The sequence below is a fragment of the Chelonia mydas genome, chromosome 11 (assembly GCF_015237465.2).
Source record: "Chelonia mydas isolate rCheMyd1 chromosome 11, rCheMyd1.pri.v2, whole genome shotgun sequence".
Classification (NCBI taxonomy): domain Eukaryota; kingdom Metazoa; phylum Chordata; order Testudines; family Cheloniidae; genus Chelonia; species Chelonia mydas.
The window spans coordinates 39,368,302-39,391,973 of NC_051251.2; the positions used below are offsets into that span (position 1 = coordinate 39,368,302).

At 37.4% G+C, this 23,672-nt stretch overlaps 1 protein-coding gene across 1 annotated transcript in view; it reads right to left on the bottom strand.

Moving 5' to 3' along the window:
- TLK1 (tousled like kinase 1) overlaps positions 1-23,672 on the bottom strand; it is a 132,682-nt gene that overhangs the window by 44,231 nt on the left and 64,779 nt on the right. The window contains 8 exon segments of the mRNA XM_037912070.2: positions 5,977-6,165; positions 7,770-7,906; positions 9,180-9,290; positions 11,004-11,096; positions 11,955-12,044; positions 16,764-16,856; positions 17,484-17,530; positions 23,434-23,509. Of these exon segments, the coding sequence (XP_037767998.1) occupies positions 5,977-6,165; positions 7,770-7,906; positions 9,180-9,290; positions 11,004-11,096; positions 11,955-12,044; positions 16,764-16,856; positions 17,484-17,530; positions 23,434-23,509 (836 nt within the window).

The window sequence follows — 23,672 nt, forward strand, 5'->3', positions numbered from 1 at the left end:
CCAATAGGCACTGCTTTACAGGATATTCCTGAAGCTCAGTAACCCCTGAGAGGCACAACTCACAAGTATGAATATGCTGAGGTCACCCTGAAAATATATTACCATTTCAAGCCAGACTCTCTCCATCCTTTCACACTATGCCCAGTAAACAACTTTTTTTCTTACAGTGTATTTTATTTACAAATCTAATGTGGTTAGAGGCGCTGCATAATGCATAAGCAATTTAAAACTGTTGACAATTTTTCAGAGAAGCTTATGAAATGCTAAATTTTACTGTACGCACAATTAGTTTAATTTGTGTTAGATTACTGGTGAAGAGACAAACCTCGTTCCCACCTGGATTCAAAAATGGTGACTTGCTAGAAGTAGGTTAATTATTCCTTATTTGAACATTAAAGTGTGCTACCCCTCACATATTAGTTTATAGAAACTTTAATAGCAATATTACTCCTATTTATCACATGTTAAGTTCTAACAATGTACCTGGTGTCAGTTTTTTTTGGTTTATAGGCCACTACATCATTGTACTGCCCACGCAAGTCACCCAAATTTTCAGGTTTAGTTTTTCTATTTGTTAGATGGGCCACATAATTTAGATAGTCTCTTTCATAGATAGATTTCAAAACTCTTGACAAAAATACTGAGGAGTACCCCTATTTGACTGATATATTTCTCTTGATTCTCCTCTCATGCAAGAACAGCTCAGTGATTTTTCTCTTATCAAAAATAATCATCAGGCACAGACCTATCATGGAAAATTTCAGCTAAAACCTGAAAATGTCAGAAGTGAATGACTGAAGACAAAGAGTTAAAACAGAAATTGTGATGCAACATAATTAAGGCTATGTTTTAGTCACAGGTATTTTTAGTAAGTCATGGACAGGTCACTGGCAGTAAACAAAAATTCATGGCCTGTGACCCATCCATGACTTTTACCAAAAATACCTGTGACTAAAAATGAGTGGGGGGAGGGAAAGGGGATGGGAAAGAGGCGCGGGTGGTCCGGAGTTCCTGCAGGTGCTGGGGTAGGTGGCCCGGGGCTGGCAGGGGCTCCTTACCTGGCTCTGCATCCCTGCGGCTCCTAGCTGGTAGAGAAGTACAAGCGCTGGCTGCTACAGTTCCCATTGGCCGGGAACCACAGCCAATGGGAGCTGCAGGGGCAGGCAGTACGGAGCGCCTCCCCCCCAGTCACCTAGGCACTCCAGGGTCATGCCAATGAGAGCCTCCCACCACACGGTAAGTGCCCCCCAACCTCCTGTCCGTAGCCTCCTCCCACACACCCAGATTGCTGCTGCTGGCCCAGGGGCTGCCTGCCTCTGGTTAGGAAATCACCAGCACCAAAACAGCTAAAGCTGAAAAGTGAAGGGAGGAAGTCACTATGTAAACCAAAATTGTTCTTTCTAAAAGCAATAATTTATTACTTACTTGAAGAACACAGAATCATAGAACTGGAAGGGACCTTGAGAGGTCATCTAGTCCAGTCCCCTGCACTTGTGTATACACACACACACACAAACACATACATATACACACACATACATATATACGTGTGTGTGTGTGTGTACACACACAAACACACATACACCAAGTGGGGGGGTCAGTCTAACAAAACAATTGAATTAACAGTAGAATACCAAGGGAGGAAAAATCACTTTTGTAGTGGTAACGAGGGTGGCCCATTTAAAACAGTTGATAAGAAGCTGTGAGTAACAGTAGGGGAAAATTAGTATGGTAAAATTAGTTTTTGTAATGACCCAATTTTTTCAATCTCCCCTCATAGGTCATGTTTTCCAGACCTTTAATCATTTTTGTTGCTCTTCTCTGGTCTCTCTCCCATTTGTCCACATCCTTCCTGAAATGTTATTCCAGTTGAGGCCTAATCAGAGCAGAGCAGAAGAATTACTACTTTTTTTTTTTTTGTTTGGTCTTGCTTACAATACTCCTGCTAATATATCCCAGAATGGTGTTCACTTTTTTTGCAACAGCATTACACTGTTGACTCATATTTAGCTTGTGGTCCCCTATGACTCCCAGATCCCTTTCCGCAGTACTCCTTCCTAGGCAGTCATTTCCCATTTTGTGTGTGCAACTAATTGTTCCTTCCTAAATGAAATACTTTGCATTTGTCCTTACTGAATTTCATCCTATTTCAGACCATTTCTCCAGTTTGTCCAGATCATTTTGAATTTTAATCTTATCCTCCAAAGCACTTGCAAACCCTCCCAGCTTTGTGTCATCCATAAACTTTATAAGTATACTCTGTATGCCATTATCTAAATCACTGATGAAGATACTGAACAGAACCAGACCCAGAAATGATCCCTGAGGGACCCCACTCATTATGCCCTTCCAGCATGACTTTGAACAACTTGATAACTACTCTCTGAGAACGATTTTCCAACCAGTTATGCACCCACCTTATAGTAGCTCCATCTAGGTTGTATTTCCCTAGTTTATTTATGAGAAGGTCATGAGGGACTGTATCAAAAGCTTTACTAAAATCAAGATATACCATGTCTACCACTTCCCTCCCTATCCACAAGGCTTGTTATCCTGTCAAAGAAAGCTATCAGGCTGGTTTGACACAATTTGTTTTTGACAAATTCATGGTGACGGTTACTTATCACCTTACTATCATCTAGATGTTTGCAAATTGATTGCTTAATTATTTGCTCCATTATCTTTCCAGGTACAGAAGTTAAAATGACTGGTCTGTAATTTTTTATACATGGGCACATAATGGCTGCTTCCAGAAATTCAAACAGTGGGGGCTGGCATTAAACACTTAATTGCCTCGCTTGAAGTAGAATTAAATTTGGGATAGATTTTTTTTAAAGAGTTGAGGAGTTTATCTGTGCACTTCAAGATAACAGTTGTTGAGGTACATTTCAACTGATGCCAATTAAGTGAGCTTATTATAAAAAATTGCTTGTTCGGTAATAAAGAAATCTCACATGGAACCATTAACCACTTGGGACACCAAAAATTACTAAGAGCTCTGGCAGACAAGGATAGTGTTTACATTGCGCTGCTCATTTAGTCAATTGCATCTAAACACAAGCACTGAGGGTTTCTTCAGGTGGTCAGCTGCCATCTTGATGAATACTTTGATTCACTTTCAAACTCATTAGACAAACATGGTAAGTTGTTATTCCTTTAATCATCCAACTACATCAGGAAAATGACCTGTCACTGGCAAAGCCACAGCCATCACCTTCTATTGGTTTTGAAAACTGTTTTAAAAAACTGTTCATATACAAAAAGCTGTTTTCAACCCTGGTTTCAATCACACTTTTTTTTAACCAAGCTAAAAAAATATTTGTTTTTCTCTACACAAGAAGCTACGCCATTGTCGAAACTAAATAAGGTGGTGCCAGAGGGACTCTCTGCTGACAAGCTTTGTTACCAGATCATTTTTTTCAGCATAGCAGTGTAAAGGTATGCCTAATCACATACATGTATGTTGTACTTATGTACCTCTGTTTTAGTTAATTAATCTCAGCAATTCTGTACTTCCCTCCGTTAGGTATAAATAAAGCCTCTTCCCTTCGGCTATGGGCTAATTAGAACCATTATTCTCAGAGTGATGTGGGCACAGTGATGAGCACAATATGAATGCAGTAATGGAAATCAGAAAGAGTAAATGAATACTGAATACTAGACTGGAAAAGCACAATTAATAATTGTTTTAACACATGGACATGTGTTATCTGTCTAGCTCTCTAATGGGGAACAGCAGTTTTACTGTAGGTATCTTTCAGACAAGAAAAGGTATCACACTAACAAGACTACAACAAATCCTAATTAAAAGTTTGAAAAACCCCTAAAGCTCCTGGCAAAGGAACACGAGAGGCCCTTGTGTTCTGGTGATCCCAGGTCGCATAAAGGACCCCAGCAAATAACACACAATTGTTCAACAAAGACAAAATAGGCAGGCAGTGTTATACATAAAACAGCAGTTATATCAGGACCAAATTAACATATACAAATGCACAGCTAGTCTTGATTCAATCACGATTAATATGTGTAAACTACCATTCGATTACTAAAATATAAAAAACAAACTGCAATTAACTTATTGGATATACAGTTGTCAAAAAGTCTTCAATGCTCAATTTGTATTCAATTTAATCTGCTTAATCAAACCTAAATTAAATGTGAATTTGAAAATTGTAAATATAATTAATTTGAGAATATTGTGAAGGAAGGACAGGAATAGCTATTTGTGAATCTGGAACAAATTGGACAAAAGAGATTCACGGTACAATTAAATATGCAATGCTCTTGTGAAACATGCAACTGAAGCAAAATTTATCATCTACTATTTAATCATCTACTAAAGCAGCAGAAAATCTCAGAAAATTTAACATGAATATAGACTAAAAAGACTTAGCCAAATACATTGGTCAGGTATATTCATGGCTAAGAGTAACAGTAACAATTGCTTGGCTTTTAATATATAGAACATTTACATTGGCACAAGCTTTGTTTGTATGGTAGAAAGTAAAAGCGACTACAGAGCTGTCCTGCAGATCTTATAAAACAACAAGAATGCTAAAGTCTCTACAAACACAACACAAGATTTACAGATCCCAATGTATGTATTCCTTTTTCTTAAGTGGAACAAAGAGTTAGGGATTGACAAACTGTGCAAGAAGAAATAGCTAGTTCCCCTGAAAACAAATATTCTAGAGAAGAGCCCATTTTAGTTCCAGCAGTATTTCAAAAGAAAACGTCAGAATACAGCTACAGATGGAAGCATTTATATGAGAAAGAAGCACTTCTTAAGTGGTAAGTTATATATGAAAATGTAAGGGTTTTTGTGTTTTAAATTAGCATCTCTGAACAGCCTTCCTACAGTAAACTTTCTGAGAAGCATCACTTTTAGAAACAAACCACAATCAGTATTAACTTAAAGGTCTGTCAGTTCTAAATCCTGTTGCAGCCCCCTTTTAGTCTCAATTCTTCTGCCACCATGTGCAAAATGTGCCAGAAACAAATGATGCAGAGATGAAGGGGATATTGGATTTGATAATCAGAAAAAGATGAACATTTTGTTGTAATTGTAAATATTTAAAATAATGATTTTTCTGATGATTAATGGTCACAATCAACCTGGGATCTAGCCAATTTCAAAATAGGAGTTTAAAAGAACTTTGAAGTACTTCTCCTGGTGCGCTGGCCAACTTTTTGTAGTTTAATAACCACATTATCACATTTGTAAAAATGTGCTTCCCTCCTGATGTTGTATGGAAAACTCAAACAAAAGAGGAGAAATTATACAGGGAGATAGTGATAATGAATATACGGTATATATGATGAAGTGCAATCAAAAACAAAGTAAACAAATTGAAAAAAAGCGAAGTTTTCTTTTTTTCAATCTCTTTCCATAGTAGGTAAAAAATTTTCAGACAGAAGGGTAATTCTTAAATTGATGGTGTCCATTAAACCAGCACTAAAGTATTTAAATTAGAAGAAAAGATGCAAGATCATTTACTTTTTTTAAGCGCATTATTAATTTAGATGCAGGCCTTCAGATACTACAGGCTGTATCCAACTCCTTTTGAAGCCAATTGAAAGATTATTATCTTCTTCAGTCGAAGCTGAATTGGTCACCAAAAGCCTTCTTTACATCAATTTAACTGAAAGGAGAAGAAGGCTAACTCCACTGAAATCAGTGGAATTACAAGTGTAGAATACTAGAATTAGGCATGTCTAATTAGAGACCAGTAGACACATTGCATCAAGGCAAAACAGACTGATGCAATTTACCCAAGATTGCAATGATACATTGCAGCTACATAGATTTTCGTGCAAGTTTCCTCAATTTAGACAAGCCATCAGAGAGAACAGAGTAAGTCCCTAACTTTCTGGCATATGGCATAACTGTTGGGGTTATGCCACTACTTGCGCTGCAAACAAAATGGACAACACCTAGGAAACTATGAAAAAGATTGACTGAATTGGTAAACTTACAGCTGTGGTAAACTGGGTCTAAGAAAGGGATCATTTTCTGCCCCATTGACGGCTTTATTTTTCCTCTGTTTTGGTTCCGAATTGGCAGATGGTGCTTGAGAATTATTCGTAGATGGAGGTTTTCGTTTGGCTAGAAGCTTTCTTTGCCTTTCGATATCTTCCCTTTGTTGATTCACCCATTCTTGCTGCCTGTAAAACCAAAAATATTGCATTAATTATTAATATTTTTACAGCTAATAACATTTTAAAAAGCAGGCTTCTAATAATGGCAACGATGGATTCTAATCCACTGAATTACCACAATCTCTTTTCTCGGTAAAAATGAAAAGCTCGTGAGGCATTCTTAACTAGGCACTGTAAATGTGAATATTTATTTTGGAGGGCAGAAGAAGAATTTGCATGATTTTATTTTATTTTGTATGTTTGTTTCTTGGTGTATTCTTTGTCGGATAATACACTACAGATTTGCAATTTGGCAAGAGGAGGGTAATTGAAAAGGTTGTACTTTTTCTGTCAGTAATCATTTTTGTACAAATGAAGAGTAAGAGTATTTCAGAGTATGTTAAAGAGAAATCAAATGTTCCCTATTAGGTAGGAGTATTCTCACAAAGTTTTGGAAACATGTTGGTATAATTTTCTTTTGTAATAGGTTTCCAAAAGTGTAACATACATACTGTATTTTCCAGATTGGAAACAAATGGTATTCTGACAAAGTGGATACTATCTCTTACAACCAACACCAAAAGAAAAGAAAAAGTCAGAGATGTCAATACAGAATATTAATATGGTTGTTTACCAATCAGATACTTTAGCTGAGCTCACCTTCCTAAATAAATAATCAGTTGGGTTACACAGTAAATAACTATTGTATGTGTGGACAACACACATAAGGAAGACTGTAAAAGCTAAATCATTAGATATTAACTAGGTCAGGGGTTCTCAAACATTTAGTGTGGACCCATTTCTGAAGAGTGTCTTCACAGACCAAATCCCTACCCAATCACAATCCCATTTGCATTCCCACATCTTTCTTGAGAAAACTAGAGTTTCTAGTGAATACATTAATATTTAACAATGTAAAGGTCAAATCAGTTTACTTTTCAAAGCATGTATCTGAAGTCATGAATTAGTTTCTTCCTCCCACTCCACAGCTCCACCCTCTGCCCCATCTCCCCAAGCTCCTTCTCTGCCCCATTCTCTGCTGAAGTACCTTGTTGAGGCAGCTCTTTTCCTGCTGGCGGCTACAGGCTCCTTTCCCCCATCCGCTTATGCTAGCAGCAGCCCCTAGTGGCGGCTGCTAGGTTTGCTCCTCCTTCTCGCTCCTCCTTCATTGCAATGAAGAGCCTGGATGTCTGTAGAAGCTGCTATAATGAAGGATGTGGAGCCAGCACCACGTGACCAGCAAGCCCTCCACAGACCATCAACTGTTCCACTGACCACCAGTAGTCGGTGGACCACAGTTTGAGAATCACTGATCTAGGTTTACAACTTTTTCTATCAATTGTGATGATTAATGAAATGCTGCTCAGTTAGTAAATTCACACTTGTTCTAAGGCTTGTTAAAATCAAGAGAGGCCCAATCATCTTCTTTCAAAAACAACAGGATTTAGCATTCTACATTCTGTTGGTTGATTAAGGGAGTTCTGTACTGTATTCTGAAACTTCAAAAAGCAAAGTGAAATACTACATATGAAAAGCAGCTCCAATCCTAGAAGCTCTTAGTAATAAAAAAAAAAATCCACTGGAGGGAACTGACAATTACTGAGAATTTTAAAAACATAACATTGACTAACTTCACAAGATTTTGAAATGCAAAGCCATCTGTCCACTGTTCAGTAAATGAAGCACCATGTCGAACTGTTGTAAAATGCCCGAGGCGTAGTCTGTCTTGCATACTCTTCTCTCTGCTTGCCAGCTTTTCTTGTGTGCTCTAAGAAAATCAAAATATTACCATTCAGTTTTTCTAAAGTGTTTAAAAGTTAGCAAAAAACACAGCCCTCCCTCTAATGTCTTTTTTTGAGTAGTAGATAAAAGAATGATGGATGGAAATAAGTTTCAACTACTCATATTCCAATTACCTCTGCAGAACCCATACATGTTATTTTTTCTGGCTTATACATTATCAGAATTTAGCTATTATTCATAATGATACATGAGCCAGAAAACCCAAGCTTGACTTTACTTGCAAATGTTACATGGAATTCAAAGAATGAGGGAAGAAGGCAGGGGGAATTTGAGCTACCTTTACACTGTCACAATTCAAGGCTGCTCAGCAGGCTGGTGTGTCCCTAGCACAAGAGCTGTCTATGGGATGCTCTACACTCCAGAGCAGCCCACACTCCCCCTAGTATGATGAACAACAGGCCTGCTACATCCTGTTCTCAGCATACCCTGGTGCTGGGGCTAGCAATGGTGACAGTATAGGCATCCAGGGTGACCCTGCATTGTGGGAATTCTTCCGCAGTCTCTTGCAGCAGATTTAAGGAAAAATTTAGTTTCTTTTCTTAATGTCCTGACTTGTCTTGTATTCATTGCATTAAACTAATTTTTCCATTCATTTTCCTTGACTTCTTGGGGTTGTTTTTAAGAAAAGCAGTATTGCTAGTGTTTAAGAATGTTAGCATTAAATTTGAAGTTCATATCTCATTTAGGTGAATGGGATGGCAGAGGGGTAAGTACCTGCTTTTGCTGCTCTTAATATTAAGCTGAAGACGGAAGGTAGCAGTGGATCTATTTACAGCAGAAATTCTCCTAGCTCTCTTATGTGCTTTTCACAAAAAGAATGTCCCCAGTGAGCATGTTCAGAAGTGATTTTTCAATCACCTGTACATTTATTTTAAAACAGTTTGCCCAAAATTCACAAAAAGGTTGAATGTCACCCAGAGGAAAAGCCACATGCTAAGGTCATATATTTTATGCTCAACAGTGATTGAATTATTAGTGAGCAAACAAACATTTATGTTCAAAAATGCATTTTTCTACTCTTCCATATTTCAAAAATGGCTGAAGGGTATTTTTCTCAAATTTAAAATTAATTAGTTCTGGACTGAGAACGTAGAAAACAAAAACGTAGAAAGTTTCAGCCCAAACAGAAAGTTACGAGCAAGTGAAAATGGGGTGGAGAGTTTAATAACGGCACTCCATAGGTAACTATCTATAGTGCTTTCCACCACACACACTGAAAAAACAGTGTTCCACCTTACCTTTTCAATCAGAAGTTTCTTGCTCATTGAAATGCATTTGTTTAACCTTTCTTTATATTTTTCAAGTAGCTTTTGTTGTTCATCTATTTGTCTTCTAAGATCACAGTTAGCCTAAGAACAATATGAAAAAAAATGTTATATTTCAGATCAGTGTTATTTTATGGAAAATACTACAAATCAAAAACATATAACTATTATCAATACAAATGTATATCTTCAGTGACATGCACTAAAGCAGAATGCCTACTATATACAAATATATAAACAAAACAACCTTATTCTCAGTACATCAGCCTCATCAGGTCTGTATAAAGGTGGCCTTACATTTTCCCCCTCCCCCAAAGAAGGGGATCCATGATCATTGGAAGCTGAATACCAGAATGCTACCTAACATTACACAGGTTTGAATTGTATCTTCATATTTAAGTGTCAGATGCATTTTATCAGATAAAATATGTAAATAAATACATCTTATCTAGTACATTAGCACTAGTACTTTTCCACCCTTCCAATATTAAATAGGAAGCTCAATTCTAGCTCCAGTTCCTCTTCACATAAAGGATTTCAGGAATCAAATGAAAAAAGAAAAGGAGTACTTGTGGCACCTTAGAGATTAACAATTTTATTAGAGCATAAGCTTTCGTGAGCTACAGCTCACTTCATCGGATGCATACAGGAATCAAATGGAAATACAATAATCTCTTTCATAACCCGCAGTAAAATAAAAATTCACACTGACAAATTAAAAAAATATCTGAGGAGTGGAAGGGAGTGAAAAGTTTAAAGCATGCTCTTTGTATTCATATTATGACCTCAGAAGACTGAAGTTATGTTGTTCTAGCTATAACATACTAGAATTTTTGCAGTGTTATCTTTATTACTTCTACACAGTTTAGCAGGTAAAAACAGAAACATACAAGATTTCATGAACATAAATTAGATAAGACATATACAATTTGTGAAGTTATTACAATCCCTTTTACTCATCTCCTTTAAAGGTTTCTATTTGTTGCATCTGCGCACTGTTGTCTGCTTTTTGTCACATCCTGTTTGTCTAGTTGTTGATATAGTTACCTCTGCAACCCAACTACTTCTGGAGTATAACCACCCCAACCCCCCTTACTCTAGTACAGGAACTTTCCAAAGTACTTCATTTTTTTCTCATTATAGGCAGTTATTTTGTGCCCACGGTACTTCTGTCATGGTAATCTTGAAAACGTAGGTAGTAATAAGTTGTCCTACTAAGGAATGCTTTACTTTACAATTAAAGCAAGAAATCTGTCATGTGAAAATATATCAAGATTTGTAAAAAGCCAAAGAAATTAAATTAACACACTGCCTTATACAATATCACCCTTGTCTGGAGCCTCAAGACGTCTATAACCATGTTTAATAGTTAGATGTGCCAAAGACATGTTTCTTTTAAATGCTGAAGCAGAAAAAAAATGAGATTCATGCACTTAGTTATCACATAGTATATGCTAGGTTTCAGAGTAGCAGCTGTGTTAGTCTGTATCCATAAAAAGAAAAGGAGTACTTGTGGCACCTTAGAGACTAACAAATTTATTAGAACATAAGCTTTCATGAGCTACAGCTCACTTCATCGGATGAAGTGAGCTTATAGTATATGCTGCTTCTCAGAAAAAGCACTTATGCAGATTTTATAGAATATTTTAATCTTTACAGATCTGGTGTTTTCTGTCATATGTTTATATTAAAACTTTAATATATTTTCAGCTTTATATGGCAGTACAAATATTTTCTATACACCATCACTAACCGATATTTTAAATAGACATCTTTTACTCAGTCTTTTACACTTACCCTGAGCAAATCATCTATACGACCTTCTTTCTTTTCCAAGTCTTGATTTTTATTACTTTCCAGTGCAGCTAATTTCAGCATCGTGAGATCAGTCTAAACAAAAACATTTTCAAATATTTAATTCCATTCTTTGGCAGCTGTAACACATGATTTTCCTCATTTTTGTATCAATGTTGTTAATTATTTTAAATTATTGTAATTGTCTTTGTCCATTAACAGGCTGGGTTGAGTTAAGAGTTTGGACGAACCACTTTAACTGATAAAGTTCTTCATTAATTGAAAGCCAATCTATTAAAGAGCAATTAATTTTCTTTTCCAGTAAGGGATAAACACAAAATGGCTTGAACGAAAAAGTCTAATAATAATACTGTGTTAAATTGTATCTGTTTGGTCTGAAATGGTATCCCTCTAAGGAAGGAAGTTTTAAACTAACCAATTGTGAAAGAGAGAGGGTCAGAGGACTGGGCTGGACATGCCAGACGAAACAGCGGTTCAACAATAAGGGTGCTTCAGGGCATAAAAAGGATTGCCATTTTCATTGACAAAGAACTTTGACTTTTAGCTCTGAAAGGCCATGTTGTATCTGACCATATCTCATTGCCACAGTGGTTGCTATCTTAAATACTGATAGAGCTAGAAACCAACACTTTTAAGATCACATGACAACCTGAATCTTGAGCAAAAGGTAAAAAGCATTCATCTAACTCTAATGGTTCATGAAGTGCTATATGAGCATAAAAAGCAAAATGGTAATCAGAATGACTAGCAGCTCACAATTTATTTATTTAAACAGAAATGTTTTTGCAGACCACTACAAATGCTTGCAGAACCTGTAAATTTTGTAATTACTGGTCTTGAACCAGTTATCAGGCACGGAAATAAATGGTCACTGATCAGTGTTTTCATGTATTCTAAAAAGAACATGGGAAGTGTCTACACAAAAGTGTTTACCTGAGTAATTTTAAATGATAACTGTTTTGGCTGTGTAACAGGGTGGTCCACAAAAGCTAATGCCGTAGGAGAAGGACTATTCTGTTGAACCTAAAATACATAAACAAAAGATATCAGTTTCAAATTGAAATACTCAGATTGCAAAGTGAAAGTATTTTGGATGTGTATCTCAAAATCCTGTGAAAATAACTACTTGACCGTTGGTTGTAATTAGCAAGCTAAAATACAAAACAAGGAAAGACCATACTTTTTAACTATATGACAGATCTATCTTTGGAGTACTGTATCTAGCTATTCACCATGCAGTTAATGACATATGTATTTTGGAGAGGATGCAACATACTCTAAAAGAACTAAGATTAGATCCTATTTCCAGGGAAAAGGATGAGAGATTTAGTCTTACTCTCTGTGGAATAGGAGCTATTAGAAAATTTCTAAAGACCGTTACTTACCTTAAGAGGAATAGAATAAAGTTTGCAGAAACAGTCACAATACATATCAATTCACACTAACGCTCAATAAAAAAAAAAAAATTGGCATCAACCACAGCAGTTAGATAGTATGAACAAAGCTGATCTAATAATGACTCTTGTATACCAAGTCTAACAACTTTTGTCTGGTAGCAACTAGTATCATAAGTTTGCAACCTTTTGCAATGTCCCTCAGCTAGATTTTTGTGAGGCTTTGTCTACACTACGCACTTTTTAGTGACATGGCTGTGCTGCTACAGTTGTGCCACTAAAAGGCGCGCAGCGATGCTGCTGTTTGTTAGTGGGAGAGAGCTCTCCCGCCGACAAAAAACTTACACCCTCAATGAGCAGCGGTAGCTTTGTCGGCAGGAGAGTGCTCCTGCCAACAAAGTGCTGTTCACACTAGTGCTTTTCGTCGGCCAAACTTTTGTCGTTTGGGGGTGTGTGTGTGTGTGTATTTTTTTCAGTTTCCAGTGTTCATAAAGCCTTAGACTAAGTTTGACAACTCAAAAATAACTAAGCTGGGTTTCCTTTAGTTTTGGAGGGCTTCTCTAACATCAGAGGGCCCAGAACAGGGGAAACCTGTTGTATATTATGGAACTAGACATCACTGAGACAACAGTCTGAAACCTCTAAGAGAAATCACTTTTGGGGAAGGAGAGAGAGAGAGAGTGTGTGTGTGCGTACACACACACACATTCAGAGAGAGAGAAGGGCTATCAAGCAATTAAAAAAATTAATCGCGATTAATCGCACTGTTGTTAATAAAATACCATTTATTTAAATATTTTTGGATGTTTTCTACATTTTCAAATATATTGATTTCAATTACAACACAGAATATAAAGTGTACAGTGCTCACTTTCTATTTATTTTTGAATACAAATATTTGCACTGTAAAAAAAGAAATAGCATATTTCAATTCTCCTAACACAAATACTGTATTGCAATCTCTTTATCATGAAAGTTGAACTTACAAACGTAGAATTATGTACAAAAAAAACTGCATTCAGAAACAAAACAATGTAAAACTGTAGAGCCTACAAGTCCATTCAGTCCTACTTCAGCCAACCGCTCAGACAAACAAGTTTGGTTACATTTGCAGGAAATAATGGTGCCCGCTTCTTGTTTACAAATTGTGACGTTGCACTCCATATGCTATATGAAAATATGCTTGAAATGCGAATATAATGTAACTGGAATTTGCTTTATGCAAAAGGTCTCTTGTAAGGTAACATTACAAATCTTATAATGCACTGAGTGTGTTCATCCTATTTGTATGTATGTATCATTCGTGTAGCTAAACTAGAAATATGAAGTTAACTCTGAGGTCCTACTATAATTATGCGAAGTGTGGGCCATTAATGGTGGCTTAGGATCTTGATGGTTCCCATTAGCTAGAACAACTGGTTGCAAATGGCTCTGTTTACTCACAAACCCTCCTGGGTACCTGCAGGCCAACCCTGAAAGAATGGATAATGAAGTCTTACAGTGACATGTGATCATGTCACCTGGTACTGGAATCCATCTTAAACCTGGTGCTTTTCCATTTAGAAGGAGGTGGGAACCCAGAGAGAGACAAAGGATTCCCGCCTTGTGCCAAAGCTATAAAAGGGGGTGGAAAAGAACAAAAAGGGTTGCCAATCATGAGAAATCCCCTAGCTACCACCTGAGCTGGAACAAGGACTGCACCGGGGAAAGGACTGGGCTGAGACTAAGAGGAGTCTAGTCTGTGAAAGAAGCTTATTGGAACATCTCTGAGGGTGAAATTTACCTGTATTGAGTTTCCTAATGTATTGGGCTTAGACTTGCGTGCTTTGTTTTATTTTGCTTGGTAACTTACTTTGTTCTGTCTGTTATTACTTGAAACCACTTAAATCCTACTTTTTTTATTTTAATAAAATCACTTTTGTTTATTATTAAACCCAGAGTAAGTGATTAATACCTGGTGGAGCAAACAGCTGTGCATCTCTCTCTATCAGTGTTATAGAGGGCGGACAATTTATGAGTTTTCCCTGTATAAGCTTTATACAGAGTAAAATGGATTTATTTGGGGTTTGGATTCCATTGGGAGCTGCGTGTCTGGGTGCTGGAGACAGGTAACCTGTTGAGTGGTTTTCAATTAAAGCCTGCAGCTTTGGAGGCACGGTTCAGGCATGAGCCTCTGTTGCAGCTGACTGGAGAGTCTGGCTCAACAAGGCAGGGTTCTGGAGTCCCAAGCCATCAGGGAAAATGGGCTCAGAGGTCATTTCAGCACATCAGGTGACAGTCCCAAGGGGGTCTCTGTGACCGAACACATCACAACAATGTCACCTGAAAGTGAGAACAGGCATTCACATGGCACTGTTGTAACCTGCATTGTAAGATATTTACATGCCAGATACGTTAAAGATTCATATGTCCCTTCATGCTTCAACCACCATTCCAGAGGATATGCATCTATGCTGATGACGGGTTCTGCTCAATAACAATCCAAAGCAGAGTGAACATTCATCAGTCCGTTTTCATCATCATGAGTCAGATGCCACCAGCAGAAGGTTAATTTTGTGCGTGTGTGTGTTTCGGGTTAGGTAGTTTCAGCATCAGAGTGTTGCTCTTTTAAGACTTCTAAAAGCATGCTCCACACCTCATCCCTCTCAGATTTTGGACAGCCCTTCAGATTCTTAAACCTTGGGTCGAGTGCTGTAGCTATTTTTAGAAATCTCACATTAGTACCTTCTTTGTGTTTTGCCATATCTGAAGTGACAGTGTTCATAAAACAAACAACATGTGCTGGGTCATCATCCCAGACTGCTATAACAGGAAATATATGGCAGAATGCGGGTAAAACAGAGATGGGGACATACAATTCTCCCCCAAGGAGTTCAGTCACAACGCACTGTTTTTTTTAAATGATCATCATCAACATGGAAGCAAGTCCTCTGGAATGGTGGCTGAAGCATGAAGGGACATACGAACGTTTAGCATATATGGCACGTAAATACCTTGCAACACTGGCTACAAAAGTGCCATGCGAATGCCTGTTTTCACTTTCAGGTGACTTTGTAAATAAGAAGCAGGCAGAAGTATCACCCGTAAATGTAAACAAACTTGTTTGTCTTAGCCATTGGCTGAACAAGAAGTAGGATTGAGTGGACTTGTAGGCTCTGAAGTTTTACACTGTTTTGTTTTTGAATGAAATTATGTAACAACAACAAAAATCTACATTTGTAAGTTATACTTTCACAATAAAGAGACTGCACTACAAGACTTGTATGAGGTGACTTGAAAAATACTATTTCTTTTGGGTTTATCATTTTTACAGTGCAAATATTTGTAATAAAAATATAAAGTGAGCACTGTATACTTTGTATTCTGTGCTGTAATGGAAATCAATATTTTTGAAAACGTTGAAAAATATCCATAAATATTTAATAAATTTTATCGGTATTCTATTAATAGTGAGATTAATCGCGGTTAATTTTTTTAATCACAGTTAATTTTTTTGAGTTAATTGCATAAGTTAACTGTGATTAATCGACAGCCCTAATATATAGCGAAACTCAAAAAACATTTCCTGAGCAACAGAGCGTAAGGGAAGTTTGGAGTTCAAATTCTGAAGCTGATAGCAAGTAGAATAAAGTGCAGTTGTCCAGAAATGGTCCTGCCACCCTGAGTTAAAAAAAGGCAAGTCCAACATTAACACTGCAAGCCTGTATATGAGCGGAAACTATTTATTTTCAAATTAAATCCCAACTTTCACATTTCAAAACATTACTAGTAAAGAGAATTATATGTGATACAGTAGTCATGTATTTAAATTTAACTAGAATCTGTTGGTTTATCAGCATCTTTGCTTATAATAAAATAACCTGGATTGCTCACTATTCCTTCCTAGCAAAAAGGAGTAAGAAATATTTTTTTAATGTGTGTAGGGTATTTGTGAACAGATGCTATTATGTCCTGTTTTTGAAATTACTTAGTGAAAAAGTTATGAATTTATTTTAAATAAATGACTTGGAATTCAACAACCACCCATACCTGGTGACCAGTTACCTGAAGTTATACAGTGTAATAATTAACTTGGAGCTTCCCTTCCAATTTTACAACAATGTTTCAATCAGACAGTAATCCTAGTTTATACACCTAAAATTTACTGAAAGCATTTTTAAAAATTTGAACTTTATTTCTTTGAACCAAACAAGTAGTATTATAGATTTCTTTCTGAAAGTAAGTTTAGAAAGTTTCACTATTTACAGTGATTATTTATAATCAGTGATTCCCAATTAAGGCTATTTTCAGTGACTGAAAACTTTTGAACTGAATGCTGAAATTGAACAGATTAATAGTTCAAACTTACAGAAGAAGGGGCGGAATGTGAATGTGAATTTTGAGGAGAACGGATTGCAGGAGATATGCCTCTTACAGGACTGGAGCCGTTTCCACCTTGGTACTGAAGAGGAAACATGGCCAAAGAATTAGTTAACTTTCTTATCGAAAATCGACTGTAAGGCAAAAAAAAAAAAAGTATCACTTACTGTATTACTGCACAACCTATATGTCTAAAGGGAGGAGAGTGCAAAAAAAAAAACCCAAAAAACCCAAAAACCACTATTCAAGACGTAGCTTTAATTTTTAAATATAAATTTTACAAACAGCTCCAAAGACATTTTAAAAACTACTCATTTTAAACCATCCATTCCCCTCATCCTTTTTCAGCTCCAGCAAGACCAAGATAACATCCCACCATAAGCGTTAGATCTAAAAATAAAAAGGTCTATTAAAGATCACTATTCTCTCAAAGACTGAGCTCCTGTCCACACTAGTAAAAATAATGTAACATTTAAAAGACATTGCTAGCTCACAGCGTAGACATGACTTGTATGTGTTACTTTTGTATAAAAAGCCATGCATTTTGTGTTTCTAAGACAGGTGACAATCTAAACAAATCTGTTGCCTGAGTAGTACAGTACTCTTTACATTTATGCTTGTGAATTTAACTAAATTTAGTATCTTATACAGTTACTTGCAATCTTAAAGAAGTCAAAAAAGTAATTTTCAAAATAAATAAAAAACTTACTTCAAAATAGTCACTAATTTTGTGACCACGTCCCCCAATACTTTTCCCTGAAGTTAAAGAAAAAATTAAAGACGTTAGAAGTGACAAAAATAGACCGCTATACTTACTATGGAGGTGAAAAGTATACAGTATGTCAAATAAAGTCTTAGAATCTGCTAAGCAGTTTTCTGCAGCTTGGTGAGCCAATGTGTGATCTTTCTATCTAGATATTCGTAAGGCATCCCATCAGCACAGCATCTGAGAACTCCATGCACTTTGACTAATTTATTTTCACATCATCCACATACGGCAATGAAGTATAATTATGCTTTTTTTTTAAAACACACAAATGGGAAACTGAGGCACAGAGAGAATGGCCTGTTCAACTCTCACAAGAAGTCTGTAGCAGAGAAGCCAGGAATTAAATCATATCTCCTAATTCCTACTCCAGTGCCTTAGCCACAAGACTATCCCCATCTAACATGATGAGATGTTCATCATTAACGTCAGCAGGCAAGAGTTTTGGTGCCAAGTTCCTCCACCTTTTAGGCACTCTGTCTCCAGGCTCACCAGTTAACGACTTGCCAAAAATGTCAAATCTGGTTAGCCTACAACTCACTTTCTATACTAGTCCCTTTGCTCAGTTCCTGAACGTGAGTGGGCAAAAACAGTGAGGACAAAATCTAATTAGAAGTACAGTACCAATTTATGGAGGCAACAATAAATTACTGACCAGCTAACTCAGTAGGCTGTGATAGCTGGGGCAATATAAAGGTGCAAAGGGGCTGAACAGAGAGTAGAAAGAATGAGTATCACCTTGTGGAGATGATGATAGCTCTTTTCCCCTTGCAAGTCAGTCATAAATCTTCAGAGGAATGACTAGAATGCTCTGACCAAGAGGACAGATCCAGTCTCTAGTGCTTGGTGAAGGTGACTGCAGATAGAGCTGCGAGTCTTTGCCATGCATAGTCATCTATGGAGGTTTCTTTCTCAGCTATGGAAGTAGACACGGCTTTGACAGAACAGATGCAGGAGAGTCTCCAAATGCAACAACAGATTCCAGCAGGGGAAGTTAATCAGAGGCTTTAAACAATTGCAGGGACTCTCGGAGCACGAAGAGGGAATGAGACTTTCTGAACTCCTGTGTTTGAGACAGGGTACACCTTCACTGTCCCACATATATCCACACAGTGTCAGGGGATTTCCTCTGGGCTTTGGTGATCGGACAGAAGTTGGGGTTGGGGTGGGAAATCTCCTGGTTCAGGTGAAAAGAAGAAACTGCTTTGGTAAGGAAGCTATAACAAGTGCAAAGCATTAATTTTTCCTTAAGAAAAACAAGAGAGTGTTGATGGCAAACAAACGCCATAAGCCCTGTCAGGTGAAGGCGACCTCGACTAAAGAATTCCACTTTCAAGGAAAGCACAGTAAGAAGCACCAAAGCTAAGAGTTCAACAAGGTTTGAGCAAAGCACTGAGCACCCTATTGAGGACTCAGGGACTTCACAGGAGGCCTAAGATAGGACATAAACCTAAGGAACTTGTCCCAGTGGGATGGGTCCTCATTGTGCATCTCTAGTGGAGCCTAAAGAGAGAAGGTAGGTTACTGAGGAGGGAGTGGGAGAGAAAAGCTCCAAAGGAGTGAGTGTAGTGAACTGCTTGGGGTAAATTAGGGTAGAGTCCTTCAGTACAGAGAGCAGGTGGGCTTTGTATTCTTTTTGGTCCATGCAATGGTCTCAAGATTAAGCATCTCTGCCTCCCCCTCAGAACAAAGGAAGGAATAGGTAAGGGACCTGGATGAAGCACCATAGCTCTTTTTCCCCTGCTCTTCTAGGCATTTTCTCTAAAATGAATCTAGTGGGAGTGCTCTAAAAGCGAGGGAAAGCCACGCAATACAGGTGTGCTCCCACTGGCAAGACAGGGGACTGCTGAATTGCTGACTAGACAATTCAGACCCACCGGCCCTGCAGTGATGATCCGCAGGAAGCACCCACTCTCAGGCTACACTTTCCACTTCGAGGGTGTCTGTCTGTTTCCTCTGTGCTATCTTTCATAGTGCCTGTGCTTGAAGTCTAAAGACAACACATCAGTGTGAAGCGTTTTTTGTTTTCCTCACTGAGAGGAAGGAAGAGACTGGGAACAGTGCCTTAAAGGGGAGGGAGACTGCCTATCTTTTGCTCTTCCACTTCCTGACACCAGAAGAACTGTGGAACCACACTGGGAAACCAAGCCACAGAAAATTTATTTTAAAAAAAGAAATACATATGCATTTGTTTTCCACAAAAAATGCATTTGATATTTCAGCCATTAAGCTTCTAGAGGTTTTTGTTCATTGGTTTCAGGTAAGCACTACCATGAAGGTGCAGCTGTCTCTTACAACTACTGTAGACCCCATTAATTGTCACACCATGGTAGACATACAGCTGTTTCAAATTAAGCATTCAAACCTATTATCAGACACACCTAGAAATACATTATGCTAGGAGATATTCCTTTATTTCCATTAATTGCCTTTACAAAGCATACAAATCATTATATATTTAGACATATTAGGGGCAAGATGGTTTATTGAGAAGCCATAAGAGACCAGGAAAACAGAAAGATGCGAACAAAGGAAAGAACCAGAAGGAAACTTATGGTAACAAATCTGTACACACCTGAACAGAACACAACAGCATTTGTAATTATGTATTGTATTTATGTATTGTAATTATCATGCTGAGGGACAACTCAGTGATAACTAGCTCAACAACACATTAAGTTATTACAGTGTACAATGCAACTTATATTGACTTATTCTGCCATTAACCAATTCTTACAGTTTTTGAAACATATTAAACAAACCTGTTCCCTTAGAATCACCCTAATTAAGCAAGATGGCATTTAATGACACTGTTTAGTGGATTCCAGCACATACTGCAAGTGTCTCTTTCATAAAAGCCATTTCCCTACACTTACCTACCCCCTACTCTTCATGGTTTCAGTAAAGAAGGAGATGGTTTATTACATTTTTAAACAAATGCACCATTTTATCACTTTCCCCATATCCATACCAGTCTTGCCAATTATCTAAAAGCTGACCTGGATGGGTAAGAAAGGAGTTTGTCAGCTGAGAAGCATTAAAAGTGATCTGTAAGGAAAAAAACTGGGCTTTGCGCCTTTGCTTCTTTATAATGCATAAGGCCAGAAAGGTGATCCTATGCTACAAACAGATTTTTTTCTGCTTGTTTTTCACATTTGAAATTCTGTCCTATCTAGCATGGAGGACACTACTGCCTTGTCTACATTAGGATACATTGTAGTTATAAAGTTCTATGGGCAGTAACAACATGGTAAACAGGGCATAAGAGCTTTTATTACCAGGTTGTCTGCTCTAAGAAATGGTTAAAATTTCCTGCTTTTACTACCACTTGTTCCACTCCATGAGGGGCAGCAATGATGGGAGCACTAGAAAAGCAGCAGTGGGAAATTTCCCAAAAAAGTTTATAATAGGCAAAGCCTCTGTGAGATGACTGTATCACAACAGTTAAGAGACCAAGAGTCAAGTGAGAGGAGAGTGTCAGATTGTCTGAAACTTTTTTTTTTTTTTAAGAACAAAATAAATTATACATTTAAATAGCAGTAAACACTCAAATCAAAATGATCACCTAAACATTTTAAAGCAACATATCTTACACTTTACTTTTTTGGCTTAACATGGGAAGGGATAGCCTACACTTCCCTGAAAAATGTACAAAAAAAAATATTGCAAGACAAAGTTAGACTGCCTGCATTATACTTTACACCATGCATAAGTAGCTAGAGGAGAAATTAATCTTGAGGACAATACTAAAAAATTTCCTAGAATAATTTAAATATTAAAAGAAATGGATAAAAAGATTGTTTTATAATGCAAGCCAGTTATTTAATTTATTTATTCTAGTTTTCAGAGTATCTTCTGTAACAGTTAACAACATTAACATCTAAAGCATTATAAGGAATGCAGCTGCCTCCATTGTTTTATATGTCGGTGATGTCATCAGCTATTGCAGCGAACATATAAAACCCAAAATTCAGGTCTTGGCAAGACATTACAAGAAAAACTCCCAACTTATTTATCTGTATGTGTGAAATATTGCCACTGTAGCTTCAAGGAGACCAGAGATATTTAATAGAAATCAGTCCCAGAGACATAAGTTTTCATACCCAAACAAGTGACTGTGATTTATCAAGTGACTTAAAACCATGTTAACATTAAACTATGCAGTCACAAATTGGTATTTTTGGATTGAAGAAATTTATTAAACATCCATTTGAAGGAGTTCTTTATCTTTGCTCCCAAGAAGGCTCTGTATTTAAAGACCCCAAACCCCTTCTCCTTCCCAAGTAATTTCCTGGGCAGATCATGCTTTATCAATCACTCTGGTAAAGGGAAGGGGAACATCCAACTACATTGTCTTTATGAACAAACCCCATAAGCCCTCACAGTTGGCTCTAATTTCCTTTTAATCAGCTGACATTCTGTTCCCTCAGTTGCCAGAGTCCAAGTTTGCGGATTGCCCAGGTGTACATCACCAACGAGTCTAAAACCTACACCACTCAGCTCAGAATGGAATATATACTCTTGGCTGGAAAATCAGGTGCTAGTGGCAGCTAAGCCACAGTATTTTAAAATAGCAATCTTGATCATTAGAATTATTTCTACATAGTTTGAACTGCCACGTCAAAAGGCCTACCAGTGATTAGAACAGGTAAAGTATTCAGGTATCAACTCAGAGGCAAGACAAGAACCAACCACAAATATAAAATAAAAAACACAGTAAATGACCAAGAGGCAAATGAACAATGCTCCTAGCTCCTGGCTTATATATTTGCATTTAAAGGGATATTTATTAGTTCAAATGGAACACCAAAACAATAAACTAGGCCCATTCTCACAACTACTTTTTCTTTATATGCTAGATAGTTACCCAGAGACTTATGAGTCTCCACCATTCCTGCCCTAAAAAAGTCACCTTAAAATGGGACAGGATATTTCAATGAACCCCATACTTGTCTAAAAGAGTACCAGTTGGTAAGTATCATGACGGTGTTTTGAGGAACAAGTATATATATTGTCCACTAGGAAATGGACTGAGAGCACCACACATTTCACAAAGGCCAAACAGCCACTGGATAGTAACAGTTATGGCTGGATTCAAGTCAAAGTCAAGTCATATCAGATGTAAGTTATCTATTTCTCTCTACTGATCCCCCAACTATTTAATCCTCCCCTATGAACATTTGTTGGATGGAAAAAGGTCACTCAGGATAATGGCAATTTATCTGAAGAGCAAGCAAATGAAAACTTTAAAACCATGAATTCCTCCTTATCAGCTGGAATAAGAAAAGGAACTGCAGAGGCATACTAGTGAGAAGAATTGCTGCAGTTCTGAACAAACAGGTAGAATGTCATAATGGCAAGAGCTATGTGCAGCCATACAAAATTCTTTTACACAATTAACAGCTCAGATACAGAATCTACTTGCCTGTACCTACCCAAGACTGATAATGGGGAAAAAGATATATTTTATTCACCAGCTAAAAACATCACTTGTCTCAGGCAATGAGTGTAGAACTCTGTAAGGCTGTCTAAGGGCTTGTCTACACAGCCCCACAATGCAGGCTACCCGGCATGAACTGTAGTGAGTGCTAAAATGTTGCACTGTAACTGTCCTGTGTAGACCCTGCTAGTATGAACTAAAAGATACCTGGTTTGCGTTGATGTAGTCCTCTTTGAAACACGAACTAGGAACCTTCTAGTTTGCGCTAGCAGGGTCTACACAGGACAGTTACAGTATAACACTTTACTGTGCACTGCAATTCATACCCCCATAGTTTGCACTGCAGGACTGTGCAGACAAACCCTAAATTTCATGTGTTCAAGCAAATATAATTTGACTAAATGCATGTAATACTTAACTGATTTGCTATAATTCAAAAAACGTTTGGTGTACCTTGGCTGCTTTCGCTCTGATTCTCTGCTTTCCTCTTTCTTCCCCTGGAAGGTTCTGATTGTTTCTTCTCCGGAGTCTACAAAAAGCAAATTAATGTCTTTAAATGCAAAAGAATCTGATCCAGCAACAGCTCTACTTATTTATATTATTGTTACATGCAATAAATAAAAAATCTCATTCATAAAACATGGTTTCAGTTCAGCCGGAATATCATTTCAGATTTTAACTGAAGGAAAAAG